Raw genomic sequence first — 27299 nt, forward strand, 5'->3', positions numbered from 1 at the left:
ATGGATACCTCTGTAATTTGTGATGCCTGTGTAAATGCAGTTACAACTAAATTCTTTATTCTCAACTCATTTAATATTTTAAAATGAAAATGCCTGTTCATCACAGAAAAGCAAAGGATGCAGAATTATGGATACTAACTGTTCATTGTGCCTGTCTCTGTCTTTTTAATATGCATTTACATATATAAATAGGTTTGAAATGTGATCCTAGAGAATGTTTTATAATGAGAATTTCTTGCCCCCCAAACACTACAAAGTATCAGGCTGGGGTGCAGTGGTGTGATCTTGGCTCACTGCAACCTCCACTTCCCCAGGTGCAAGTGATTATCCTGCCTCAGCCTTCTGAGTAGCTGGAATTACAGGCATGTGCCACCATGCCTCGCTTATTTTTGTATTTTTAGTAGAGATGGGGTTGCACCACGTTGGCCAGGCTGATCTCTAACTGCTGGACTCAAGTGATCCGCCCATCTTGGCTTCCCAAAGTGCTGGGATTATAGTTGTGAGCTGGCCCCTGTCATAACTTATTAAACTAGTTTTCCATTGATTGCCGTTTAAATTGTTTTCTAAGCTTTCACTATTACAAGCATGTTACATTGAACTTCCTTATACTACATGTTATTGTGAAATAGAGTAAGTGTTGTTAAAATGGAATAGACTTTTAGAAGGGAGATTATTGGGTCTTGGCTTGTGTTCATTTAAAATAGATATGACCCAATCAGTGGCCTTTGAAACATGGTGTAGTGATTTATATTCCCATCTATAAAGTTTAAGACTAATTTTAGTTCACTGTAAATATTATTTTCTTAGATTTTTGGTGTATGGCTTCAGGATAACACAAGGTGAAATGCTGATTGAAATGTTAAGAATGTGGAATTGATCACAACTTGAGTTTTAACATTTGTTTTTATTTTTGTGCTTTAGAATTTGCTTTTTCTTACATTTCTCTATGAAAAATCCAACATTTTTCTTATTTCTACAAACTTTTATTGAGACATACATGGCACACAATTAGAAATGTATAGTTCAATTAATTTTCACGAACTGAACACACCTATTTAATCAGCTTCCAGACAAACAAAACATTGCTAACCTCCAGAAGTCTTATTCTATCAGTAACTCACTAAGGTAACCATTGTCCTGATTTCTGATACAATTGATTGGTTTTGCCTGTATTTGAACTATATATAAATAGTCATATAGTATATGCTAGTAGTTGCTTTCTTTCCTCCACGTTATTTGTGAGGTTCATCCATGTTTTTGCAAGAGGTTTTACACCAGTTATTTTCATTACTGTGTAGTATTTCATTGTATAACTATAATTAGCTTACCCATTCTTTTGTTGATAAGAATTTCATTGTTTCTAATTTTTGACTCTTGGAACTGTTACTAATAATACTTTTTCAAATGCTCTAAGGTAAACATGTCTCTTAGATGCATTCCCCAGGAATGTTGATGGGTTAGTGTATTTCTAGCAGGTTGTTTTTTTCCCTCCAAAATGGTTAATACCACCTTGCACTGTCGCAGTATATAAAAGTTTAGTTGCTCTGCACTCTTGACAATACTTCATTCTTGTTGTAGCTATTTTTGTGGAGTTGGTTTTAATCTGCATTTCCTGGGTATCCCTGGTGACTAATGAAGTAGAACATCTTTCCTGATTTATAGAAAGTTTTTGACTTTATTTATTGACTGTTTGGATAATCTCATTTGTCAAGTACCTATTCAAGAGTTCATTCTTTTTCTTTTGGGGTTCCGTCTTGTCCTTGTTTTGTAGGAGTTCTTCACATATTAGAAGTGTAAGTCCTTTGTTTGATATGTTTTGCAAATACTTTTTCCTAGTCTCTTAAAGGCATTTTTTGATGAATAAAAGGTTTTAATCTTCCAGTTTATCAAATATAGTCCAATCTGTCAATCCTTTTTTTTTTTTTAAAGTACTTCTGTATAAGAAATCATTGCTTAGTTTGAGGTTTTGAAAGTATTTTCCTGTATTTTTTCCTAAAACCCTCATTGTTTCACCTTTTACATTTAGATCTACAACCCATCTGGAATTCGTTTTTGTGTATGGTGTGTTGAAATTCATTGCTTTTCCTGTATGAGTATATAGTTGATCTAGCAGTATTTATTGAAAAAACCATCCTTTTCCCACTGCAATGCTGCATCAAGTTTTTCAGACATCAGAGTACTGTATGTGAGATGGGTCTGTTTCTAGACTCTTCTTTAAAAAGAAAACTGATTTGATCAGTTTGCTTATTCTTGTATAAGTACTGTATTCTCTTAATAAAGGTTTATGATAGTTCTTAAGGTAATTTTTTTTTCAGATTAGAATCTCAAAACAACTTGGGCTGTCCTTGGTATTTCTCTATAATTTTTAGAATTGAAATTTGTTAATTTCTACAAAAAAACCTGCTGAGATCTTACATCAGTTGTAAAGATCAAATTGGTATCTTGGCAATATTGAGTTTGCAAATTCATAAGCAGAGTAAATTCCTCCATTTATTTAGGTTTTCTTTAATTTCTTTCAGTGAGAACAAAGCTGGAAGACTTAACACTATTAGATATGAAGACTAAATATAACATCTAGGCTCATTAAGACAGTATAGTATTGATACAAGTATATATAAATAACTTACTCAAATAGACCAGAGAATCAGGCCTAGGGTTGTGGTTTGTACCTGTAATGTCTGCGATTTGGGAGGCCCAAGGCAGGAGGATCACTTGAACCCAGGAGTTTGAGACCAGCCTGGGCAATATAGGGAGACCCTACTTCTCAAAAAAGAAAAAAAAAAATTAGCTTGGTAGCTGTGTGTGGTGGCATGCACCTGTAGTTGCAACTACCTGGAAGGCTGAGGTGGGAGGATTACTTGAGCTTGAAAGATTGAGACAGACTGCACTGAGCCATAATCATGCCACTGTACTCTGGCCTGGGTTACGGAATGAGACCCTGTCTCCAAAAAAAAAAAACAGGTGCGGTGGCTCACGCCTGTAATCCTCCCATCACTTTGGGAGGCCGAGGCAGGTGGATCACCTGAGGTCAGGAGTTCAAGACCAGCCTGGCCAATCCAGTGAAACCCTGTCTCTATTAAAAATACAAAAATTAGCTGGCCGTGGTGGTGGGCACCTGTAATCCCAGCTACTAGTGAGATTGAGGCAGGAGAATCAACCTGGGAGGAGGAGGTTACAGTGAGCAGAGATCGCCCTATTCCATTTCAGGCTGGGCGACAGAGTGAGACTCCATCTAAAAACAAACAAAAAACCAGATAGTCAAAAGCCAGCAGTATCAGTGTTTGTTCTATTTTATGTTTAATTGACAAGTGATTTAGAATTACAATCTTTAGTGTTATTTTACTTAGTGTTCCTTTTCCTTTTCTAACAGGTGTGGGCCATGTTTGAGGATTGCGCCAGCATTCAGTTCAATGAGTAATAAATATCCACAGGCTGTTTTCTTGGAAGTCGATGTACATCAGTGTCAGGTAAGGGAAAGGAATCTTTTTTTCTTTTTAATTTACTTTTGAATAAATTTGAAATCCAACATTAATATTCTTCATTTATCTCTTGATGCACATAGTACTTATTCCTTTGAAGATAGGAAGATGTTATGTTGATGTCATTATTACAGATGTCATTATGGCTGCGTTAGTTAAGAAGAGTAGCACATTATTAATTGCTTCAGGTTTGTATTAATCACCTTCTGATATAAAATTAATTCGATGTTGTTAATAGGTCACCCAGCTGTTCTGTGTAGTACATTTCCTTATGTTTTGCAAACCTAGAATTGTATCTTCTACCCCCAAGGCATTGGCATTATATAACAGTGGCAAGGAGTTCTTGGTTGTAGTTTGAATTGATCAGTTTGTAATCTTATCTCCAAATCGACACACTGAGCAGAAACTTTTTAAAATGGATGATTACTGTTGATTGAGCCACAGTGTTGTAGGTGAATTGCCCTGATTACTTAGTTGTATGTGACAGTTCTGTATTTGTATATGCAGAAATGTGGGGAATTGTTAAGGAGAAAAAAAAAATGGAAGGCTCCTTCCAACACTAAAAAATAGAGTCTTTAGTTCTAAGGAACAACTCTATAGCTCTGCAGCTTTATCTTTGTTAAATTTCTGAGTGTGGAAAAAATTTTAGAATATTACGTAGTGTGTAGTTACTTTGGGAATTTGTTGAAAACCCTACGTTATACACATTTATGTTTCAGCACTTAGTTGCGTGTAATTGCACTGTATCTTTGGCCCCTGATTTAATCACTATTTCTGAAATGAAAGTGCTTTCTCCTGGAGCTGTTCTGTCAGGTATTGTAACTACTGGCTACATGTGGTGACTGAGCACTTTAACTGTGGCAAATTCACATTGAGATGTACTGAATGTATAAAATACAGATCAGATTTTAAAGACTTAGTATTTTAAAAATGTAAAATACTGCATTGTCTTTTATGTTTATTAGATTGAAAATGCATGTATTAGGTTTGCTGTAATATTAAACTTGATTTTACTTATTTTACTTTTTTATTATAGTTAATAGAAAATTTAAAATTGCATGTGTAGCTCACATGCACTACATATCCATTGTTTTGGGCAGCACTTTCCTGAAAGGACATAGTTTTTTCACCTAGAGGCTTTGAGAAGACATTCCTATGTTGTCTTTATGTTCTTTTTCTTTAAAAAGTATAGTAATGATTTTCATAATATTTGAATATGTAAGGTGCCATATTTGCTTTACTGTTTCTTTTATATTTGTCATGAAAAGTTTAAACTGGGATGCTCAGTGGGTATTAGGTAATTTCCATTCAGTAGTTATAGTCTTATACGATTGTGAAGCTAGCACAGAATTTAAAAAGATAGCTGTTAGAATGTGTTCGATGGGTGACCGAAGTCATTTCTCTAAGAGTGAAAATTGGGTGACGGTGGCAGTGCAAAATACATTACCTCTTTTTCATAGGCAGATTGGCTACCGGTTTTCAGACATGCACTTTTTTCTAGTAGCAGTGGTTTGTGTTGACTTTATCAGTACCCTTCTTGGTTATTCTTTTTGAGAAATAATGTAATTATAAAAGACCTGTCTGGAGTAAAGCAGAATTTCTGCATTGGAAGCTAATTTTTCTACTAGATGATGTATTTAACAGTAAAAATGATAAAAGTGTAGGGAATGTGCTTTATTGTGTGTGTAAAGGTGATGTAGCTATGCCCAAACGGGAACTCTCTTAGGATAGGTCTGTTTTGTCCTTAAATAACAAAAATGCAGTATTTTACATGTTTTTAGTTTATACTTATGATATTTAACTTCCATAAAGTTGTAGAATGAATATTCAAAGTGGTTTAAGATTTAATTCATAACACTGTCCAACTTGCCAATTCTAGGGAACAGCTGCCACCAACAATATATCAGCAACACCTACATTTTTGTTTTTTCGAAACAAAGTGAGAATTGATCAATATCAAGGAGCAGATGCTGTGGGATTAGAAGAAAAAATCAAGCAGCACTTAGAAAATGACCCTGGAAGCGGTGAAGACACAGATATTCCAAAAGGCTATGTATGTAGACTGAAAAGTGAAATCATAATATATAATATCTTGTACATGTCATTATTTGGTTAAAATGAAATATAACTATGTTTTCATGTTCTATCTTTTATTGGTTTAGAATGCTTTTAAATAAGAGCTTTCAAATTAAATTTATTAGCTGACTGTTGAGTTTTGTCTGTATGTGTACATCTGTGTGTTAAGCCTCTATCATAAGCCATTTTTCCTAAATTTCTCCTAATTTTCTTTGCCACATTTTCTTAATCTGCTTTCTGAACTATTTTAATAGCCATTTAAAAATACTAGCTTTATACTTTTTTTTCCAAAAGTGAAGTATGCATTGGAAATTTTTTTTTCACTTTTTGACAGTTGTGTAAAATGACTTACAAGTTTTAATTATCGCCATTATATATTGAACTCCTTTTGCTGCCACTCACTTCCTGTGGTTTTACATTTTAAATGTAGGCCCTCTTTTCTGGCACTCTTTTTTTAAAAAAAGTCTAGTTACTGATTTTGTTTTAGAATCAAATTTGACTTCAGTATCACATGTGGTATTCTAGGTTTTAAGAGTAACTTATTCCAAATAGCAACATAAAGACTAAGAATCTAAAGGATAGTGTGTGGAAACTACAGAGTATGAATAGTTAGAATGCAGCATTTTTAATTTGAGAGCTACTCAAGAAGGAAGCAAACTTTGGAAACAGCACTTCGTGGTATTAGATTTTTTTATACAAATAGGTATATATAGTTTTTAATTTCTCTGTTTATAAAGTTACTGCACTGGCATATCAAGGAATGAATTTTTTAAAAAGTTACCTCAAGTTAAAGCTAATTTTTTTTTTTATTTTGTTTTGAGGCAGAGTCACTCAGGCTGGAGTACAGTGGCACGATCTCGGCTCACTGCAACCTCTGCCTCCAGGGTTCAAGCCATTCTCCTGCCTCAGCCTCCCCAGTAGCTGAGATTACAGGCACCCGCCACCATGCCCGGCTAATTTTTGTATTTTTAGTAGAGACAAGGTTTCACCATGTTGGCCAGGCTGGTCTCGAACTCTTGACCTGAGGTGATCCATCCGCCTCGGCCTCCCAAAGTGTTGGGATTACAGGCATGAGCCACTGCGCCCAGACAAAGCTAATATCTTAAACAAGATATAACTGGCATATTAAAACAGATCTGTGTCATGGAGCTACAAGTCCTCTCTATATCATGCCGAATGAAGAGATGCTATAGTCCAATAAAAATGAGAGATTCTTTGTATATGTGTGTGTAGTGGGAGATTGGAGGGGTGTCAGAAAGCATCAGTAATGTGATACCAGCATTAATTTAGGCAAGTTCAATTACTGTTTATTTAAAATAGACCTGTAATTTGAAATTGGAATGTCCAATTAGGAAGTATGAACATACCGTTTATGTCAGGGTTGTTACATCTTTTGGACAGTTTTGGAAATCATTTAACTTGTAAACCATTGTGTTTATATCTTTGTATTTTTTCCCTTTATTACTAAGGGTGTTTGCATTAAAAAGTCTTAGGAGCACAACAGTCTTGTTGCCTAGCTGCAGGCTTACTCCTTTACACATCAGCTGTGGTATGAGTGTTTTGGCCTCAGATAGGAAATAGACAGAAAAAAATGAAGTTTTAAGAAATAAAAACTCAGTTTTTGTGCAAATGTTATGGATAAAATATGAAAAGCTGTTATTTTTAAATGTCCCTTTTTTTCTGTCAGGTGTCAATCAAGACGTTAAAGGTTTGAACTATTTATTTAGGTCTTACAGTGTTATTCAGTATTTAAAATTGGTAATCTTATATAACCATGATACCATTATATCTCCAAGAAATTTAATATTGATACAGTATTTCTAATTATCATACATTCAAATTTTCTTAATTATCCCCAAAATATTCTTTATGGCTGCTTTCTACCATTTAGGGTCAAATCAAGGATGATGCATTGCATTTAAGTTGTCCTAATTAATATTCTTTGGTCTAGAAACTTTTCTCTGCCTTTTTTTGTCATGGTTTCCCGTTTTGGAATTCTAAACCAGTGCCAGTCTAGTCAGGGTGGCCAGTAGGCGCACTTGTCTATTGAACATTTTCTTATATGACTAGTGCAACTGAGGGACTGAATTTTTAATTTTATCTAATTTTAATTAATTTAATTTTAAATTGCCACTTATGGCTAATGAGTATCATGTTGAATAGCATGGGTCTAGGCTATCTGTTTTATTTATTTATTTATTTATTTTTTGAGATAGAATTTCACACTTTTGCCCAGGCTGGAGTGAAGCGTCACGATCTGCAACCTCTACCGCCCCTTTGGCCCCGGCCACCGCCATCCGGTTGAAGCAGTTCTCCTGCCTCAGGCTCCCAAGTAGCTGGGATTACAGGCACGCGCCACCACAGCCCGCTAATTTTTGTATTTTTAGTAGAGGGGGGTTTCACCATGTTGGCCGGGCTGGTCTGAAACTCCTGACCTCAGGTAATCCTCCTGCCTCAGCCTCCCAAAGTGCTAGGATTACATGTGTGAGCCACCGTGCCCAGCTAGGATATCTGTTTTAGAGACAGTTGCATATTCTGGATTTACCTGATTATTTTCCTATGATTGGCATGTTGATTATAAAGGTAACGACATTTATTTCTCATTGCAAGTTTTCAGAATATGTCAGTTTCCAGTTATGTCAAATATGCAGTGTAATAATGCCAGTTTGTCCCAGACAGTGTTGTATATTGTATAACAAAATACTTTAATGCAGCCCTTTAAATATGTTTTGTGAGCTGGGCATGCAGTGGCTCACACCTGTAATCCCAGCACTTTGGGAGGCCGAGGTGGGCGGATAACCTGAGGTCAGGAGTTCAAGACCAGCCTGGCCAACATCAGAAACCCTGTCTCTACCAAAAGCACAAAAATTAGCCAGGTGTGGTGGCACACTGCTGTAGTCCCAGCAACTCGGAGGCTGAAGCAGGAGAATCGCAGGAGGCGGAGGTTGCATTGAGCCGAGATTGAGCCACTGCAACTCCAGCCTGGGCAGCAGAGGGAGACTTCGTTAAACACACACACACACACACACACACACACACACACACACACACACACACACATGTTTTGTGTGCCCCACAATAAATAAAAATAAAAACTATAGAGAAGAATTTACCCACTTAGTATTTTTATCATTTCGGTATTGCAAGTCCGACTGTAATGTTGTCTTAATCCTAGATAGCATATTGAAGTGACATATAGATAGGATGGAAGACAAAAACATTTAAAAGATTTTGTCAAAACTGCCCTTTTAAGGCAAATGTTCATAATGCTCCGAATAATTCTGCTATAGTAAAACTTTGCTCTGTGGCCCTTCTTTCTTCCCTCCCCATCTTTTAAATTGGCTATACGTTACTCTGAGTAATAAAGTTACTGTAACATTTTAGCCTTGAAAGCATTTAGGCTGTTTTATGTATAACTAGAGGTCTATACTAATGATTATTACCATTTTCATATTTACTTGACATACAAAGTTTTCTTCAGTCTTTCAGAATTATGTATGTATGTATTAGTATCTTCTCTTTAAAAAACGTAATGAAAGCCCTTTGAGATAGAGAGGTGAACATGTGACTCATCTATAATACTTGGTAGACTTGAAAAGTAATCCTTGTTTAGATGAAATGGATACTTTTCTAGAAAAATACACTTTTACCAAAATCAACTCTACTAGAAGCAGAACACCTGAATAGACCAGCACCATAGAGAAATAGAAGAAATAGCCGTAAAGATTTCTTCCATAAAGACTTCTATGACTTTACAGGTAAATGTTGCCAAATCCTTATAAAGATCAGGTAATCTAATGTTACTGTAACTACTTCAGATCTTAAGTAAAAAGAAAACTTCTAAATTTATTTCTGAACTATGACATTGATCTGATAATTTGACAAAGTATGCACCAAAAAAGAAAGCCACAGGCCAGTTTCAATTATGAATATTGGTGTAAAACTTTTAAATAAAGTGTTAGTAAACAAAATTCAATAATATCATCATGGGCTGGGTGTGGTGGCTCACACCTGTAATCCTAGCACTTTGGGAGGCTAAGGTGGGCAGATCACTTGAGGCCAGGAGTTGGAGACCAGCCTGGCCAACGTGAAACCCCAGCTCTACTAAAAATGCAGAAATTAGCCAGACGTGGTGGCACACACCTATAATCCCAGCTACTCAGGAGACTGAAGCAGGAGAATCACTTGAACCCAGGAGGTGGAGGTTTCAGTGAGCCAAGATTGCACCACTGTATTCCAGCCTGGGCGACAGAGTGAGAGTGTCTCAAAAAAAAAAAAAAAAAATTAATAACAAAATTGAGTTTTTTTAAAGCATGTAAAAGATGTTTATATTAGGAAGTTTACTTAATCTGTGACATTAGTAGACCTATGAAGAAAAATCATGATCTCCAAATATGCAGAAAAGGCATTTGACAAAATTTAAATACCCCTTTATTCCTAAAGCATTCAGTAAAATCTTAATAAGGGAACACTGGAAGCATTCCTACTAAAGTCAGAAACAAGACAAGCATGACCAACCGCTGTTAACACAACTGTGACGTTGTGTGGGAGGTATGGAAGTGTTAGTTAATACAGTATACAGAGATGGACATGTGCTGACTGACATCACAGGGAAGCAAACAGTAAAATCCAAAGTATTGAGAAATCTATAAGCTAAATGACTAGATTAAAAGAGATTTCAGAGACATATGAACCAAATATAATTTATTTTATGTATATATGTGTGTGTGTATATATATATATATATTTTTTTTTTTTTTGGAGATGGAGTCTTGCTCTGTTGCCCAGGCTGGAGTGCAGTGGTGCAATCTCGGCTCACTGCAACCTCCGCCTCCCAGGTTGAAGAAGTTCTCCTGCCTCAGCTTCCCAAGCAGCTGGGATTACCGGTGCCTGCCACCATGCCTGGCTAATTTTTGTCTTTTTAGTAGAGACAGAGTTACCATGTTGGCCAAGCTGGTCTCAAACTCCTGACCTCAGGCGATTTGCCCGCCTCGACCTCCTAAAATGCTGGGATTACAGGGGTGAGCCACCCCCACCTGGCCTCCAAATATAATGTTTATACTTTTTGTTTGTTTTTTGAGACAGGGTCTCGCTGTGCCGCCTGGGCTGGAGTACAGTGGCGCAATTTCAGCTCACTGCAGCCTTGATTTCCTGATCTCAAGCCATCCTCCCAGTTCAGTCTCCTAATTAGCTGGGACTAAAGGCACATGCCAAAGCACGCAGCTAATTTTTTAGAGACAAGGTCTCACTGTGTTGCCTGGGTTGGTCTTGAACTCCTAAGCTCAAGGTGTCCACCCACCTCAGCCTCCCAAAGTGCTGGGATTAGAGGCATGAGCCATCATACCACACCTTTGTCTTTGGCATATGCTTTTTTTTTTATCTTTATTCTGAGTGTAACAATTCAACTGTAAAATATTTATGAGACAGTTGAGGAAATTTGACCACTGATTTGATGGTGTTAAGGAATTATTGATTGTGATAATGATATTGAGAATGTGTGTGTGTGTTTTAACTTCTTATTGCTTAGAAATTCACACTGAAATGTTCATGAATGAAATGAAAAGTTTTTTTTTTTTTCAAACTAATCAGGGGAGAGTTAGGATGTAGTTGGGGGTTAAAGATGAGGCAAGAGTGGCCTTGAGTTGATGATTATTGTAGCTGGAGGTGGTGGATACATGGGATTCACTATGTTATTATATTTTTGTCTGTTTGAAATTTTTCATGATAAAAACTTTAAGTCCTTATTTGCTACTCATCTTAAATCAGACATCTTCATAGATAGAGTCCTTGGCCACTAGGAGGGAAATAGGCTTTTTTTTGGATCTTACAGATATTTTAATTTGTGTATTTTCTTCTGTAGAACACTTATTTTTTAAAGTATAAGTCAACATTTTAAAATTATGTTAAAGACATAATTTCTGATACATTAACAAGTAGGCTAAGCATAGATTTGGCTTTAATAATTAATGGTAGATCTCAGTCAGAAATGCAAATAAAAGGACTACTGTAAAAGTTTTATGAACTGTTTTAAAAGTGTTTTCTTTAAAATTGCCTAAAGAGAATCACAGATTTAAATTTTTTTATTAACATTTTTATACCTAATCCAAACATGTTGCCTAAAATCTTGATTTAAATTTTTTTTCAGATGGATTTAATGCCTTTTATTAACAAAGCTGGTTGTGAATGTCTTAATGAAAGTGATGAGCATGGATTTGACAACTGTTTACGAAAAGACACGACCTTCTTGGAATCTGACTGTGATGAACAGGTAATTAAGGGCTGAAGTTAAGCTTGTGGGGATTATCACTATTTATGCCTGCTCTTGTTTCTTTATCTTGTTCCCATCTTGTGGCTTTTGTCTCTCCCTCCCGGATGATCACTTCTTCCTTTCATTTCTATAGCTTTTAGTATCTTTGACTTTTGTTTTTTGACCATACATACCCATCTCCTTTCTCTGTTCTTGTATGTGGGCTGCCACATAAAAGAACTTAGGTGCACTAAGAAAAATTGCTGAACTCTTGGGTGAGACCCACTGCAGAATTGAGCTCTTACCGCTGTTTGGTCCTTTTGTTCATCCTTGACCTGACTTCCATACCTTCTTCCCACCCAGATGAATTTGTATCTGAGAAATAGAGATTAATGAGATGAGCCCTCCCCATGTGGCTATCTCCTTTCTCCTAGATAGAAACCTGTATTATATTCCCTGTGCTTCCCTGCCTTGCCCTTACCACAGAGTAAGTTGGGTGTTACCTCCTTGATCAAGCTTTTTAAATTTTTGGCTGTTATTTTCCTCAGTTTACTTTCTCTTCCATTGTCTCTGATTTGGCCCATTCTGGTTCATCTTCTATATGATAACAAAAGTTATTTTTCTAAAATATAAATCTGCATGTTTCCCTTCCTTAGAAGAGTGAAATGACTCTTCACTGGCTTTAGGAAGAGGCTGACTTGATCTGCTTTTAGCTTTCTCATCTCTTCTGCTCTTCACCTACAGTTCAGTTCCCTAATCATGTCATGCTTATTATTTTTTGATACCCTATTATGGGTTGAGTATAAAAAGTATTGGTGTAACTAAAGGAAATAGCCTAGTTATTTTCTCAGGCAGATAAACCACAACATGATTCTGAAATCATAAATCCAAACCCCATCTTTTCTATGCTGTAACCCCAGAGCCACCATATTTTACAACTTTGAGAGTGTCATTCACATTGTGTTTCTTGTAAAATGGTGCCCTAAAAATAATGTGATAATACTAATCAGCAGGACTGGCTCAGGCTTCCTCAGATTTTCCTACCCAGGAAATCTTTCCAGGGTAGAAGCATAGGTACTTACATCAAACGCACTTTTGGCTGGAAAGAAGATTGTGCAAATGATCCAGAAGAGTTTCAGAGAGACAAGCATACTGACAGTGTTTCATATTCCTCTTCCCTTATGTGGCCTTCCAGATTCAGTCAGTCAAGTAAATGTAGGATGGAAGTTTGGAGGTTACCTCAGAGCTGTAAGAGCCCTATTCTCTTAAGTTTGGGATCAGAGTCCATTTCAAGGCTAGTCTCTGCGTAACCTGTGTATTGCCTCTAAATCGTCAAGTTATGTGAATAGATACTTGACCAATAAACCATCCTAGAGCTGTATGCTAAAATGAATAGTTTAAATTTTAATTTGTGATTTTTGTTTGATTTGTTAGAAAGCAGGTTGCTTGCCAGTTTATAGCTCACAAGACCTTACATTCCTATGCATAGTTTTAGTATTTACTTGATGAATTTTTGTCTTGTATTCCCTTATATAAATAACTGATGGTGGTATTTCTCAAATGTTATCTAATCAAGTGACTTTCAACTTGCTGATTTTTCATGTTAAGTTAGTTTTGTTCGATGAATTAGGTTTTTTTTTTTTTTTTCTTGCCTGGTATTTTCATCCTACTGCGGTAGTTTGTGTACTCAGGGTGTATAAGAGCCCTTTTAAAATGAAACTCGTGTCTCCACAGCTACTTATTACTGTGGCATTCAATCAACCTGTTAAGCTTTATTCCATGAAATTTCAAGGACCAGATAATGGTGAGTAAAGGATAGCTTTTCTTTAAACTAACTTCCTGCTTTGTAGAACTGTTAGCATAAAATTAAAACTTTTTATTAAGTAGAGGTAGGTTTTTTGGTTGTTTTTTTTTTTTTTTTTTTTTGGAGACACAGTCTTGTCCTATTGCCCAGGCTGGAGTATGGTGGTGTAATCTTAGCTCGCTGTAATCTCTGCCTCCTGGGTTCAAGCAGTTCTCACACCTGTGCCTCCTGAGTAGCTGGAACTGGGACTACCGGCAGGCACTACCACGCCTGGCTAATTTTTGTATTTTTAGTACAGGATTTCACCACTGTTGGCCAGGCTGTTCTTGAACTCCTGACCTCAGGTGATCCACACACCTTGGCCTCACAGAGTGCTAAGATTACAGGTGTGAGCACTGCGCCTGGCTTGTTTTGGAACAAAGTAAGATATAAATGAATGGGTAAATAATGTGAGATTATTAGGTACTAAAAGTGTGAAAGAAAGAGAACTTAGTTATTTTTATACTTTTTTATTTTAACATTTGTTTCCTTTTAATCTGAGAAGTGCTAAATGCGTTTTTCCAACTGTTCTAAAACTGTAGATTCTGAGCAGCCATATTTTAGAACCAAAACTGAAAGATTTATTTCAAACCCCTTTTGTTTTAAGTCAGAAAACTGAGGCTCCAGATATTCCTGTTTGCGCCCTATTAATAGTATCATCTTTTTTATATCGATGCATGTAAATATGATTGCGCAGACTTAGGATTTTCTTCTAAAATAAAGAATTTTCCTTTTTTACCCCCCCATTTTTTCTTTTTCTGTTAAGCTTTTTCTGAGGGGTAATAGGGGAATGGAGACTAGGGTTCGATATTTTTTTGATTGATTGGAAGAAATAGCCAAGGTCTTATTTAGAAGATAGCATTTTCTTATTTGTTGTGTTAAATTTTTATGTTAATAATTTTTTATTAATAAAATTGTACTTTCACTCTGAAATTGCGAAGTATTTCTATAAGCAAATGCTGCAGAAATGAGTCTTACTTTTCCTTCTTCAGCCACAAAATATGAGTGTTAAATTGTTCCTTGAAGTTAAAGGGATTAAGGCATTCTATATGTCGGACTTTACCACTTAGCACATCCTAATGTAATCCCTAAAATGAAATTTGGCAATTTTTATTAATTTTCTTTTGGCTAAATGTTGTCACTGATAAGGCTCTCCTCCTAAATAACTAAATGTACCAACTATTGGCAACTATAAGATCTAGTTCAAATGCTATGTTATGAAGCTTTTTGTTAACCTGCATATATTGTCAGAATCTGTTGTCACCTTCCTTGTACCTCCTCTCCTGTGGTATTTTGTTTATCGTAGCATGTCTTTTGTAGTTGGGGGCAGGGACTTGCTCTGTGTGTATGTGTTTGTTTTAATCTTATATTCCTAATATTTACCACAGTGTTAGCTAGGCCGAGAAAGAACAGTAAACGTGTATTGGAAAATAAAGGATTGGCTGCCTGAATACTCAGACTTTTGTACAAGTTCTAATAATAGAGTTATTTGAAGTATAAGTATATTGATTTGTGTGTGTCTGTGTGTAGTGTGAGTGTTGTGGTAAAGGGAGTATAGTATATTTGAGGTTTTTAAACATTTCATTTTATTCTACCATTTTATAGGTCAAGGCCCTAAATATGTAAAAATTTTTATCAACCTACCCCGATCTATGGATTTTGAAGAGGCAGAACGAAGTGAACCAACTCAAGCTCTGGAACTGACAGAGGATGATATTAAAGAAGATGGCATTGTTCCACTTCGTTATGTTAAGTTTCAGAATGTTAACAGTGTAACTGTAAGTAGTATTTCATCCATATGTATTTAATAGGTTTGTGAGTAACAACACTATTTTCAGTATCCTAGGTGAGTCTAAGTGATTCTTTAAAGTGGTATTTATCCACTCAATTTGAAATGAGTAAAATGTATAATAGAATAAATTTTCTTCTTTTAATTTATGTACCCTAAAGAGGAAGGACAGATTGATTTTTGAATATTTGTGGGTTTTTGTCAGTTATTTTATATGTATATGGTAACTTTTGCTAGAAGTTTATTCTATAACTTGATACTAAAACTGAAGATATTTGTGCTTTATTCTTTATAACTGGTAATAAGTAGTGATGCGTTTGTAAAATCCTGTTTACTTTTATTGAAAGTGTAGTGGTCATGATCTTAGTAAAAATGACTTTTTATGTAGTTTTTTGAGATGAGTCTCGCTGTGTTGCCCAGGCTGACTTGAACTCTTGGGCTCAAATAATCTTCCCACCTCAGCCTCCTGAGATGCTGGGATTACAGGCATGCACCACTGCACCTGCCTTAAAAATGACTTTTTAAAAAGATAATATTACATTTTATAAGATGACCTAAAGTATATCTGAATTTTTTCTTCCTTTGAGGCAGGTTCTTGCTTTGTTGCCCAGGCTGGAGTACAGTGGCACGACCTTGGTTCAGTATAGCCCTGACCTGCTGGGCTCAGGTGATCCTCCCTCAGCCTCCCAAGCAGTTGCAACCGCAGGCACGTGCCACCACACCCAGCTAATTTTTTATTTTTGTAGAGTTGAAGTCTCCCCTCCCACCTCGGCCTCCCAAAGTGCTGGATTTATAGGCTTCAGCCACTACACCCAGCCTTTGTGAAGATTGACTAGTGCTTGAGATGATTTTAAGTGATGTATATTAGATGTCATTATTAAAGTGCCACTCATAAGAATCACCTACTTTTTAGCAGTTATTAATTGCTTTTAAAAAATTTAGCATTGAAACCAGCTCATGCTTCTCACCTACAGTAATTTAGAGGAATGGGTAGGACAGTGAGAAAAGAATAGTAGAATATTTAGAAAAAGAAAGTAGGAACCAGCACAGAGCCACTGAGAATGTCATGCCAAACTGGTACAATTTGTTTGTTGTGATGGAATAATTCTATTTTTGTAAATTAGAAGAATGCTAAAGTATGTGTTCATTTAAGAATGTTTTTGAGAGTTTCACAGAATATACGTAGTAGTAGTATGAAGAATTATAATTGGCCGGATGTAGTGGCTCACTCTTGTAATCCCAGCTAAGATGGGCAGATTGCTTGAGCCCATGATTTTGAGACCAGCCTGGGCAACATGGTGAAACCCGATCTCTACAAAAAATACAAAAAGTAGCTGGGCATGGTGGTGCGCCTGTAGTCCCAGCTACTCTGGAGGATCACTTGAGCCTGGGAGATTGAGGCTTCAGTGAGCCGCAATTGTGTTGTTACACTCCAGCCTGGGCGACCAAAAAAAAAAAAAGAATTATAATCAAGTTGAGTTTTAAGTATTAGAAATATCCTATTCAAATGAAATCAAAGAAAATGGTTATATTAAACTTAGTATACTCGTTATCAAATATTTTCTTGAAATAATACATGGCTGCCTTTGAAAACAATGAAAACTGACCAATGAGTGGCATCTCAGAATGAAAGAAGTATGTTGTTTCAATCACGAGAGGCAATTTTTAATTGGGCATGGTGGTACGCTGGTAGTCCCAGCTTCTTGGGATGCTGAGGCAGGAGCATCACTTGCACTGAAGAGTTCAAGACCAGCCTAGGTAACAATGAGACCTTGTCTCATAAAAGAGATAGGTGCCATATTTTAAAGTAGACAGCACCTAGAATATTGTGTTTTTAGACATGGAGCAAATTTTAAAAATCCAATGTATGACAAAGGATCAATGAGTAAAGCTTTTTAGTTTTTAACGTGCTGAGGGGAGTTTTTAAATATAGAGTCAAGCTTAAAAAAAAATGTGAGGTGCATAGTATTATTTTAGGAGCTGATTCCCAATACTATTTTTTCTTTTAATGTTCTAGGAAATAGAATGGATACAGGAATATCGGAAAGAATATAACTTCAGTTTTATTCTCAGTGAAAAACTATAATTTTAATAAAATTTCCAATGTTAGTCTGTCCCATTGTAATTGTTAAATCTTAATACCCTTTCAACATTCTCTGTAAAGAATTTAATTGCTGGGCGCGGTGGCTAACGCCTGTAATCCCAGCACTTTGGGAGGCTGAGGCAGGCAGATTGCCTGAGCTCAGAAGTTCAAGACCACCCTGGGCAACACGGTGAAACCCCGTCTCTACTAAAATACAAAAAAAACAAACAAAACAAAACAAAAAAAAACCAGGCGTGGCGGCGTGTGCCTGTAGTCCCAGCTCCTTAGGAAGCTGAGGCAGGAGACTTGCTTGAACCTGAGAGGCGGAGGTTGCAGCGAGCCGAGACGGTGCCACTGCACCCCAGCCTGGGCAACAGAGCAAGACTCCGTCTCTTAAAAAAAAAAAAATGATTTGCCGGGCGTGGTGGTTGGCTACTCGGGAGGCTGAGGCTGGAGAATCGTTTGAACCTGGGAGGTAGAGGTTGCATTGAGTCGAGATCGTGCCATTGCATTCTAGCCTGGGCAACAGAGTGAGACTCCATCTCAAAAAAAAAAGAAAAGGAAAAAAAAGTATTTAATTATGACTCCGCCATACTATCACACCAAATTATCACGAACTTGTATATATTGGTGTCTTGCCATGACATCTCTGGAGAAAGAATAGCAGGGCAAACAGCCTTATGATTAATAGTCCTATAGGAGTACTAGTCTTAGTATTATATAATTTAGGTCAATTTTTTTTTTTAAGCCAGAGTTTTGCTTTTGTTGCCCAGATTGCAGTGCAGTGGCATGATCTCGGCTCACTGCAACCTCCACCTCAAGTGATTCTCCTGCCCCACCTTCCCGAGTAGCTGGGATTACAGGTGTCACCACGCCCGGTTATTTTTTTGTGTGTATTTTTAGTAGAAATGGGGTTTTGCCATGGTGGCCAGGCTATTCTCGAACTCCTGACCTCAGGTGATCCGTCCGCCTCAGCCTCCCAAAATGCTGGGATTATAGGCATGAGCCACTGCACCCAGCCTAGATTAATTTTTACAAAGAATGGAGAATATTTTTATTAGTAATTTAAGGAAATTGATTAAACTTAAAGCATGTTTGTGAAGAAGGATTGTAATTAAAAATGTAAACTTTTTTGGTAGATATTTGTTCAATCGAATCAAGGTGAAGAGGAAACAACACGAATTTCATATTTTACTTTTATTGGTACTCCAGTCCAGGCAACAAATATGAATGACTTCAAACGAGTAAGTTTGCTTAAACGATACTTAGGGATAGTAAAAATATAATTTTAATGGAATAATTTCATGTATCTCAACTGTCATACTTTCTTTTAACCAAATAATTCAAAATCACATCATGTCATAAAATTTTACAAGAGTGAACTAGGATAGAAAGTTCTCCTAACTATATTTTTAGATATCCAGCAAAGTAATCGTTAATAAAAAATGATGTCGTGACTGATAAAGAGTCTTTTAATGAATGACATCAACATAAGGGTAAAAATAATAGTTGGGTTATAGAAAGTGGTTAGTAATAATGGAAAAATGAAAGTAAAATTATTTGAAAGCAATTGTGAGAATTAAAGAACTTAGTTGATACTAAGATTCTGGTGATTATTTCTGATGAAGTTTTAAATTACTTGAATAATTTTATTTAAAAAATAATAGACTGAGTTTTAATATACTGACATGTTAACTTTCCAAACCATGTTTGTATGCTGAAATAGCACATTTCATGAAATAATGATAAACAGGCAAGTTTTCTGAAGTACTTTTATATATCTTTATGTGTGTGCATATAATTTTCTTTTGAAAAGACACAATTACAAGGTTTGTAAGGAATTAATAGGGTACGTGGGACCTTTGTTAATCCAGATTAATTCCTTTTGTACGTCACTGGAACAACTTCTAATGGGCAACAGTTCCCTAAGGTCACTCTTAAATATACAACCACAGATCATCAAAGTGCTACTGAGAGCTGTATCAGTACAGAGCGTTAGTTGCTATATATTCAGTTTAAATGTGGCAGCACAGAATACATAGGCATCCCACTGTCTCTGATGATTGCATCTGGCAGGCAGTCTAGAGCTTGAGGAAGAGTTTCCTTAGGCCTGGCAATTCCTAGATGAAGAGGCTCCCAAGAGACCCCTGTTGTGGAATTGAAGATGGAGAACATCTTGAACACTCTTACTCTTTTTGGTGGCATCTACAGATCTGACTTTATTTCACTTGTAGAAAAATGTATTAGATTGCATAACAGAGGATGATCTTACAAAATCGTATGCTGTTCTTACCAAATTGCAAACCTGGACAATAGGTATTTTAACTGGTGGTTTTCCAGTTACTGTTTTCCTGTCTCATAGCGTGATAACGTTTTGGGGACCTCAGGAATAATTATGTACTTAGAGCTGTCATGTCTGGATGTTTCACATATGTATTATGTATCAGAGGAAGCAGAGATTAAGCATCTACATTTTTACGATATGAAATATGTTTTATTGGGAAAATGCGTGAGCAACAAAGACATCTTGGCTGCCTGCTTTGCCTTTTTGAATTAGATATCATTGCACTTGGCTTTACGTGTGCCTTGTGTGGTTTATTCTTAGCTTAGTTTTTTAAAAGATCTATTACTATAAATCTTACTGTTTTCTCATGTCATTTATTTGGCTCTAGTTTCCTGTTTCTCACCTCAGTTTATGCTATTTGATTTTCATTTTTTTCTGTAAATAACCACCATTCTATCTTGTTCATCTTCTTACCAGCTAGCCATTCGGTTAAAGTTTCTCTAATTTGCATGAATAATTACTCATCTAACTATCTGCCTCCACTTCGTGTTTAACTTCCCCCTTACATCCCTTCTAGCCTAGTGTTTTCTCTTTTCTGACTGTCAGACTACCTTTCTGGGGGCTGTCTTTAGGATAGCAAAGGTGTTAGACTTTTTTTGCTTGAGAGTATCTGTGCTTGTTTTATAACAGCCATTCATTTAATTTTTTTTAACTTTAAATTATTATACGGTAGCAGTTCTCAAGCTTTTTGGACTTGAGACCTCTTTATATTAATACTATTGAAGACCAAAAAGAACTTTTGTTTATGTGGGCTATATTTATCTGATATTTGCCATTTAGAAGTTAAAACTGGGAAATATAAAAAATACTTGTAAATAATGAACACATGTTAACAAATATTTTTAAATAAAAAATAAGCATATTTTCTAAAAAACCAATTTGGTAAGAAGAAGAGTATTAATTTAGAATTTCATGGTTTTTTTTGTGTTTTTTTTTTTTTTTTTGAGACAGGGTTTTGTTCTGTCACCCATGCTGCAGTGCAAGAAGCACAGTTATGGCCTACTGCAACCTCAAACTCCTGGGCTCAAATGATCCTCTAGCCTCAGCCTCCTGAGTAGCTGGGACTACAGGCGAGCACCACCACACTCAGCTAATGTTTTATTTGTGTGTGGGGACAGGGTCTCACTATGTTACCCAGGCTTCTCTGTTTACGAGCCTAAAAGCATCCTTTCCTTCTCATATCTGCTTCTGCATTCAGTCAGCTTTCCTGTCACACATCATATAGCCCCTGGAAAACTCCCCTGGATACTTGTGAAGAGCATGAGAGTCTAAAAGGCAAAAAAACGATTTAGCATTATGAAAATAGTGTTGACCTCCCAGACTCCTTGAGAGGGTCTTGGAGACCACACTTTGAGAACTGCTACAAGAATAATTTGAATACCATAATCTACTCCCTTGTTGGGCCCCTTGCTTTTAATGTTTAATAAATTTTAATTGATAAGTGATTTTCTTATGTATATTAATATTACATTTTCTTGTAATATTTCTGAATGACATTTGTACTGTAGTCACTCATTGTCTTTTAGGGTTATTCTTTAAAAGTGAGCTAGTATTTCATTGTTTTTATATTTTACAAAGCAATAACTTCAATGTAGTTAAAAAAAAAAAAAAGAGGGTTTACATGTGACTGAAACTGGCCAGCTTAGTCCTTGTACAGAGTTGCTTATTAAAAATTATAATTGAGTTTGGTTCTGGTTGAAGGAAATAATAGATGTGTGGTATGGTACGTTTTGTCCTTATGGTACGATGCTAGTACAGTAGTCTCTCCTTACCCATTGGGGGGGCGGTGGGGAGGAATATGTTCTTAGACCCCCCAGTGGATGTCTGGAACCACAGACATTAACAAACCCTACTGTGTGTTTTCCGTCCAGACGGTTTCCAACTTATGATGGTTCAAGTTTACAGTACTGCAAAATTGATATGCATTCAGTAGAAACCATTCTCTTAAGTGTGGGGCAGTTTTGCGTTTTTGACTTACAGTATTTTCAACTTACAATTGGTTTACTTTTTTTTATTTTTTTGAGATGGAGTTTCACTCTTGTCACCCAGGCTGTAGTGCAGTGGTGTGGTCTCAGCTCACTGCAACCTCCGCCTCCCGGATTCAGGTGATTCTCCTGCCTCAGCCTCCGGAGTAGCTAGGATTATAGGTGCCTGCCACCACACCTGGCTAATTTTTGTAATTTTAGTAGAGATGGGGTTTCACCATGTTGGTCAGGCTGGTCTCCAACTCCTGACCTTACCACCTGTCTCGATCTCCCAAAGTACTGGGATTAGAGGCATCAGTCACTGCGCCTGGTCTTTACAATGGGTAGTCGGGATATATTACCCTATCGGAAGTGGAAGAGCATCTGTACATATATACATACCGCCGATAATGTTTAATGTATAAATTAGGCACAGTAAGAGATTAACAACAAAGCCAGGGCATGGTGGCTCACGCCTGTAATCCCATCACTTCGGGAGGCCAAGGCAAGAAGATGACTTAAGTCTGGGAGTTCAGGACCAGCTGGCAAACATAGGAAGACTCCATCTCTATTTAAAAAAAAAAAAATTACCCATGCAGTGCAGTGGGCGCACCTATAGTCCCAGCTACTTGGGAGGCCGAGGTGGGAAGATCATTTGAGCCCAGGAGTTCAGGACCAGCCTGATAAACATAGTAAGACTCCATCTCTGTAAGAATACACACACACACACAATTACCCAGGCAAGGTGGTGGGCACACCTGTAGTTCCAGCTGCTTGGGAGGCTCAGGTGGGAAGATCACTTGAACCCTGGAGTTCAAGGCTGCAGCGAGCTAGGATCATGCCACTCTACTCCAGCCTGGGTGACAGAGCAAAACCTCCTATCAAAAAAAAAAAAAAAAAAAAATTAACAACAACAACTAATAATAAAATAGAGCAATTACAACAATATACTGTGGTTAAAAGTTAACATGGATATGGTCTCTCCCATGCTTGCTCTTCTCTCACTGTCTCAAAATATTTTATTGTACTGCACCATAGGCAGTTGAAACTGCAGAAGGTGAAAGCACGGATAAGGAGGGACTACTGTTCAGTCATGATCTCTGGTCTACAGCAAGTCTATATTCTTGTAGATGGTGGACAAACAGGGGAAGTTAATCAAAATTAATCAAAGCTTAGTTCAAGGGTCTCTTTGTCCACAGAGTATTCTCAGATGTTACCAGCTAAGTGACTTTTCCTTTTCCTCCTACAATGACTGGGAAAATCTGAGAATACTTTGTAAAGAAAGAGGGCCTTCAACTAAGTTTTGAGAGTAGAATTTGTACAGTTCAACAGACAGCTATGGGCACCCTTGATAGAATGGAGAAGTAGGGACCTGGACATGAACTTAGGAAGGTGGAGGATTCATTCAAGGACAAGTCACATATGGCGTGTCTTTTTCTTTTACTCGTTTGGTCAGTCTGAATTAGTATATACATAGTAATTAGAATTGAAAATTTCTTTTTTTTTTTGAGACGGAGTCTTGCTGTGTCGCCCAGGCTGGAGTGCAGTGGCGCGATCTGGGCTCACTGCAAGCTCTGCCTCCCAGGTTCACGCCATTCTCCTGCCTCAGCCTCCAGAGCAGCTGGGACTACAGGCACCTGCCACCACACCCAGCTAACTTTTTTGTATTTTTAGTAGAGACAGGGTTTCACCGTGTTAGCCAGGATGGTCTCGATCTCCTGACCTTGTGATCTGCCCACCTTGGCCTCCCAAAGTGCTGGAATTACAGGCGTGAGCCACCGTGCCCGGCCTAGAATTGAAAATTTCAAAATAGATTTGGCATATGTTTTATAGGCACAGGGAGGAAAATTATGATGACCACTGTGTAGTGAAGGGTGCTATATAAAATGGCTTAATGAATGATAAAGTAGATCGAATGTTTAGCATTTTTAGTTTATATTTTTATCTTATGTGAGCTGTTTCTGGATAATTTCAGTTTTCAGTATGTCACTGACTTCCTTATGTCACTAAGATGACAGAAGCTAAGGTAATGCTGTTGAATCTCCAATGCTGATAGAAATCTTAGACAACCTTTCATGCTATTACAGGTTTTAAGGTTAGACTTTTAAGGTTTGGCAGACTAGATACCCCTTCTACTTGTCTGTTTTTGGTTCTTATAGGCATCATGCACACATTATAATCTATACTTTGGCTGTTTGTTGTTGTCAATAGATTTTTTGTATTGCAGCATGAAAAACTTGCCATTGCCATCTTAATTGGAAGTAGATGGTTTTGCTAAAATACGCTGTTTATATGGATTGCTTTATTTTAATACAGAATTTTAAATTAAAATTTTATAAAAATAAAAAATGAGAAAATTATAGGGGCTTCTGCTTCTTAGGAAATGAGGTGCATGTGAAAATATTTTTATCACTATAATAAAAATAGACTTTTCTAAACTGGCCATTCACCGTATCAGCTATTTTTGTAACATTTCTGTCTGTTTATTTTTCAGCTTTTTTAATCCAACTCAAATGAACTAAAAACAGAAGATATTTTAAAATGAAGTAATATAAAGATTGACCTTGTCTTACTCTACTCCCCTCCTTGCTTCTCTGCTCATCTAGCACCTGTCTGCTCTCACCCTTCCCATGTTCTCGCCATTGTTGGTGCAAGATTTCTACAGCTTCTATCATCTGGATCAGCCTTGTTACCTAGGTTTCCTCAACCATCTCTTTCTTCAGATCTCATCCTAGTTGTGTTTCTCAATTGGCCTTTTGTTTTGGCTTTCGTTTTGGGCTTGCAACTAGGTGCTTTAATTTTATTACCATACCATGTTGCTCACTAGCCTTTTTACTTTTTTTACTTTCTACCGTTTTATATTTAATTTTGTACTACATTTTGAGAGGTAAAATCACAATAAACTTAAATTGTTATAAGTGGTTTTAGATTTAACTAGTTGTTGAGTAATGTTTTAATCCATTCTAAACTTTAAATTTTATTTCCTAGGAACTATAGAATTCTTTTGGAAATCAAATATAGCAGTTGCATCAAGTTCTTTTATATTTGTGCTAGTTTAATATGTTGATTGCGTTTCAGTTGAGGGATGTTAGTTTTCTTTTCCTCGTTGGAACGTTAGCCCCAAAGTCCTTTTGATGATTGCTTGGGGCGTGTCCTCCGCTTTTGCCCAAGTGAGCTCAAAACCAGTTGAAGGACTTATGGACTGAATATTAGGCTGGGTTAACATATTAATATAGAAGATCAATGGACTCTCTGAATAAATATAAATAAAAAGTATTTGAATAAATATTTTTTACACCTAATTTTTATGTACGTAGATTTTGGTTTGTCTGAGGTGTAATATAAAGACTTAAGAATGAATAAAAGAGCTTTACGTTTGGGATGACAATCCATGTTGGAATGTTGAATTTCTTCTTTTTTACAGAAAATACACATTGGCAAGTTGAGAGTTATCAGCCTGTGAAACAGTATGCAGATTTGTGTCTTCTGTATCACATCTGCTAGAAGTTTAATTTTTAATATTATTTGTTTTTGTTTTCTTTTGCTTAATCTAATAGCTTTGTGTTTTGTGTTTCCCAAGTAATATAATGATGAATAATGCTCTCAGTGTTTATCAGCACAAAATTTACTTGTGATAGAGATAATGCCACTTCCCTTTCTAGTGGCTCTTAAAACCGGAATTTCTTACTCTTATCCACATTCTCTTGTATGAAACTGCCTTTTATCATCTTGCTAGCTTGTGAGCTTTCTAACATGGTGTCTTTGGACCAAAGGGGAGTTCTTTTAAGGTACTAGAAGTGATTTTTCTCAGGGTGGGAAAAACATTTCTAGGATTGTGTGATTGGGATTTCAGTGGAAAGCTTTCAGGTCTCTCATAAATGATGTTGACCCAGCTATGTTATATTTTAGACCAGACATGTACTGATGACCTTTATGTGTTTTGCTGGTATAGATACTGCCATTTAGAATAGAATCAATTTAAAATACGAAAATTACATTTATAAATGTACACAGAAATCTTTCTACGCAAATACACATTCAGTATTTTGCAAGTGGGTTTCTTTAGAGGCATTTTTGCTCTAAGAATACATTATCTAATGATAAACTTTAAGTTTTAGGTAAATTTCTCAATTAGAACATAATTTTCTAACTCTCCTGCACAGAATTTGTTTTCTAGATTTGTTGGTGGAAAACAAATTTTTATTCTTCACATGTTTATGCTGCCACATATATAGCAACCAGAATGTTTTTTATAACCCTCCAGTAGAGGATTTTTCTAATCATTGACAGAAACAAGGTTTATTCGTTTCATTTTTAGTAGTACTCTTACACCAGGGTTTTTTTCTTAAACCAGAAAAAATTAGTCACTTTTAATCTGTTTTCATTGCATGTCGATGTTTTGCGGGGGGAAGTCTGGAAATTTGCTATGTTGGGCATGAAGACATGAGTTCAGCATACCCTTCTAATTCCAGATTCTTTTGTGATCAACATTTGATTTCTAACTATCTAAAAATAGTATGTCAAATATGTTTTACTCATATAGCATCATTTTTAAAATTAACTTCTTTAAACTTTCAACCTTGTTTTTAAAAAATTGCTATACTTAAAAACAAAAAAAAAACTGTGTGAAACCAAAAATAGCCCGCATGTGTTTTATGTGTAATTCCTGTGGCTGGGGTGGGAGGAGAGGTCACAGTTTGCTTCAACAGTGAAAATACATTGCATGCCAGAAAAAATCCAAGGATAAAAATTAATACCAAGGTTTTAAACTGAGTACTATATTAGTTTTTTTTAATAACGCATATTTAAAATCAATAGGATGTACATATAAATTTATTTTTGTCTTTCTAGGTAGTTGGCAAAAAAGGAGAAAGCCACTAAGGTGCAAAAGACACTGGACAACCATATTGCAATCAGATCTACAGCTCCTGGATAATTGCTTGATTCTCGCCAGAGACTGTCAATGTTTCATTCATTGCCATTACCAATAAATCATTGCTTTTGTTCAGATGGTATCACTAGTGTTTCCATTGTAATCTTGACACATGCAATTGTAAATAAAAGTCACTACTTTTGCCAAGCTTAATTTTTGTCATTCTAAATCAGTATTTTCTCTTTCCATGTATTTGAAAATTGGTCAACTTCTGATTTTAGAGGAGAGTTAAATGTCTGGTAGTATATTGATTGAAAGCCAGTTTCTTTAGAAAAGGAGAAACTGGTTTAGGGAATTAAGGAGTACATGTGCACACATTCATAGCAAGTGATTTTGATAAGTGAACTTGGAACAGCTAACCATGTTAAATCAGCACTAACTTGCATTTCTGTTAAAGGACATTTGGATATCTGAGCTATAGAAATGACTCAAATTATAAATTAGAAGAAATAAACAGGTTTAATGAGATTTCGCTACTCTTACCTAAAACTTAGCTAGTGGGTCCACAAATTCTTGCTTGGTGTATACCAAGATTTTAATC

At 36.4% G+C, this 27299-nt stretch overlaps 1 protein-coding gene across 3 annotated transcripts in view; it reads left to right on the top strand.

Annotated features, from left to right (window-relative positions):
- Positions 1 to 26911, top strand: part of TXNL1 (thioredoxin like 1) — a 37401-nt gene extending 10490 nt beyond the window's left edge. The window contains 7 exon segments of one of the 3 annotated variants that reach the window (NM_001261708.2): positions 3371 to 3467; positions 5359 to 5532; positions 11701 to 11823; positions 13537 to 13606; positions 15251 to 15423; positions 18657 to 18761; positions 26677 to 26907. In NM_001261708.2, the coding sequence (NP_001248637.1) occupies positions 3371 to 3467; positions 5359 to 5532; positions 11701 to 11823; positions 13537 to 13606; positions 15251 to 15423; positions 18657 to 18761; positions 26677 to 26706 (772 nt within the window). In that variant the 3' untranslated portion in view covers positions 26707 to 26907. 3 annotated transcript variants of the gene reach the window in all.
- Positions 26912 to 27299: the final 388 nt, after the last annotated feature.

Source organism: Macaca mulatta, chromosome 18, assembly GCF_049350105.2.
Source record: "Macaca mulatta isolate MMU2019108-1 chromosome 18, T2T-MMU8v2.0, whole genome shotgun sequence".
Lineage (NCBI taxonomy): Eukaryota > Metazoa > Chordata > Mammalia > Primates > Cercopithecidae > Macaca > Macaca mulatta.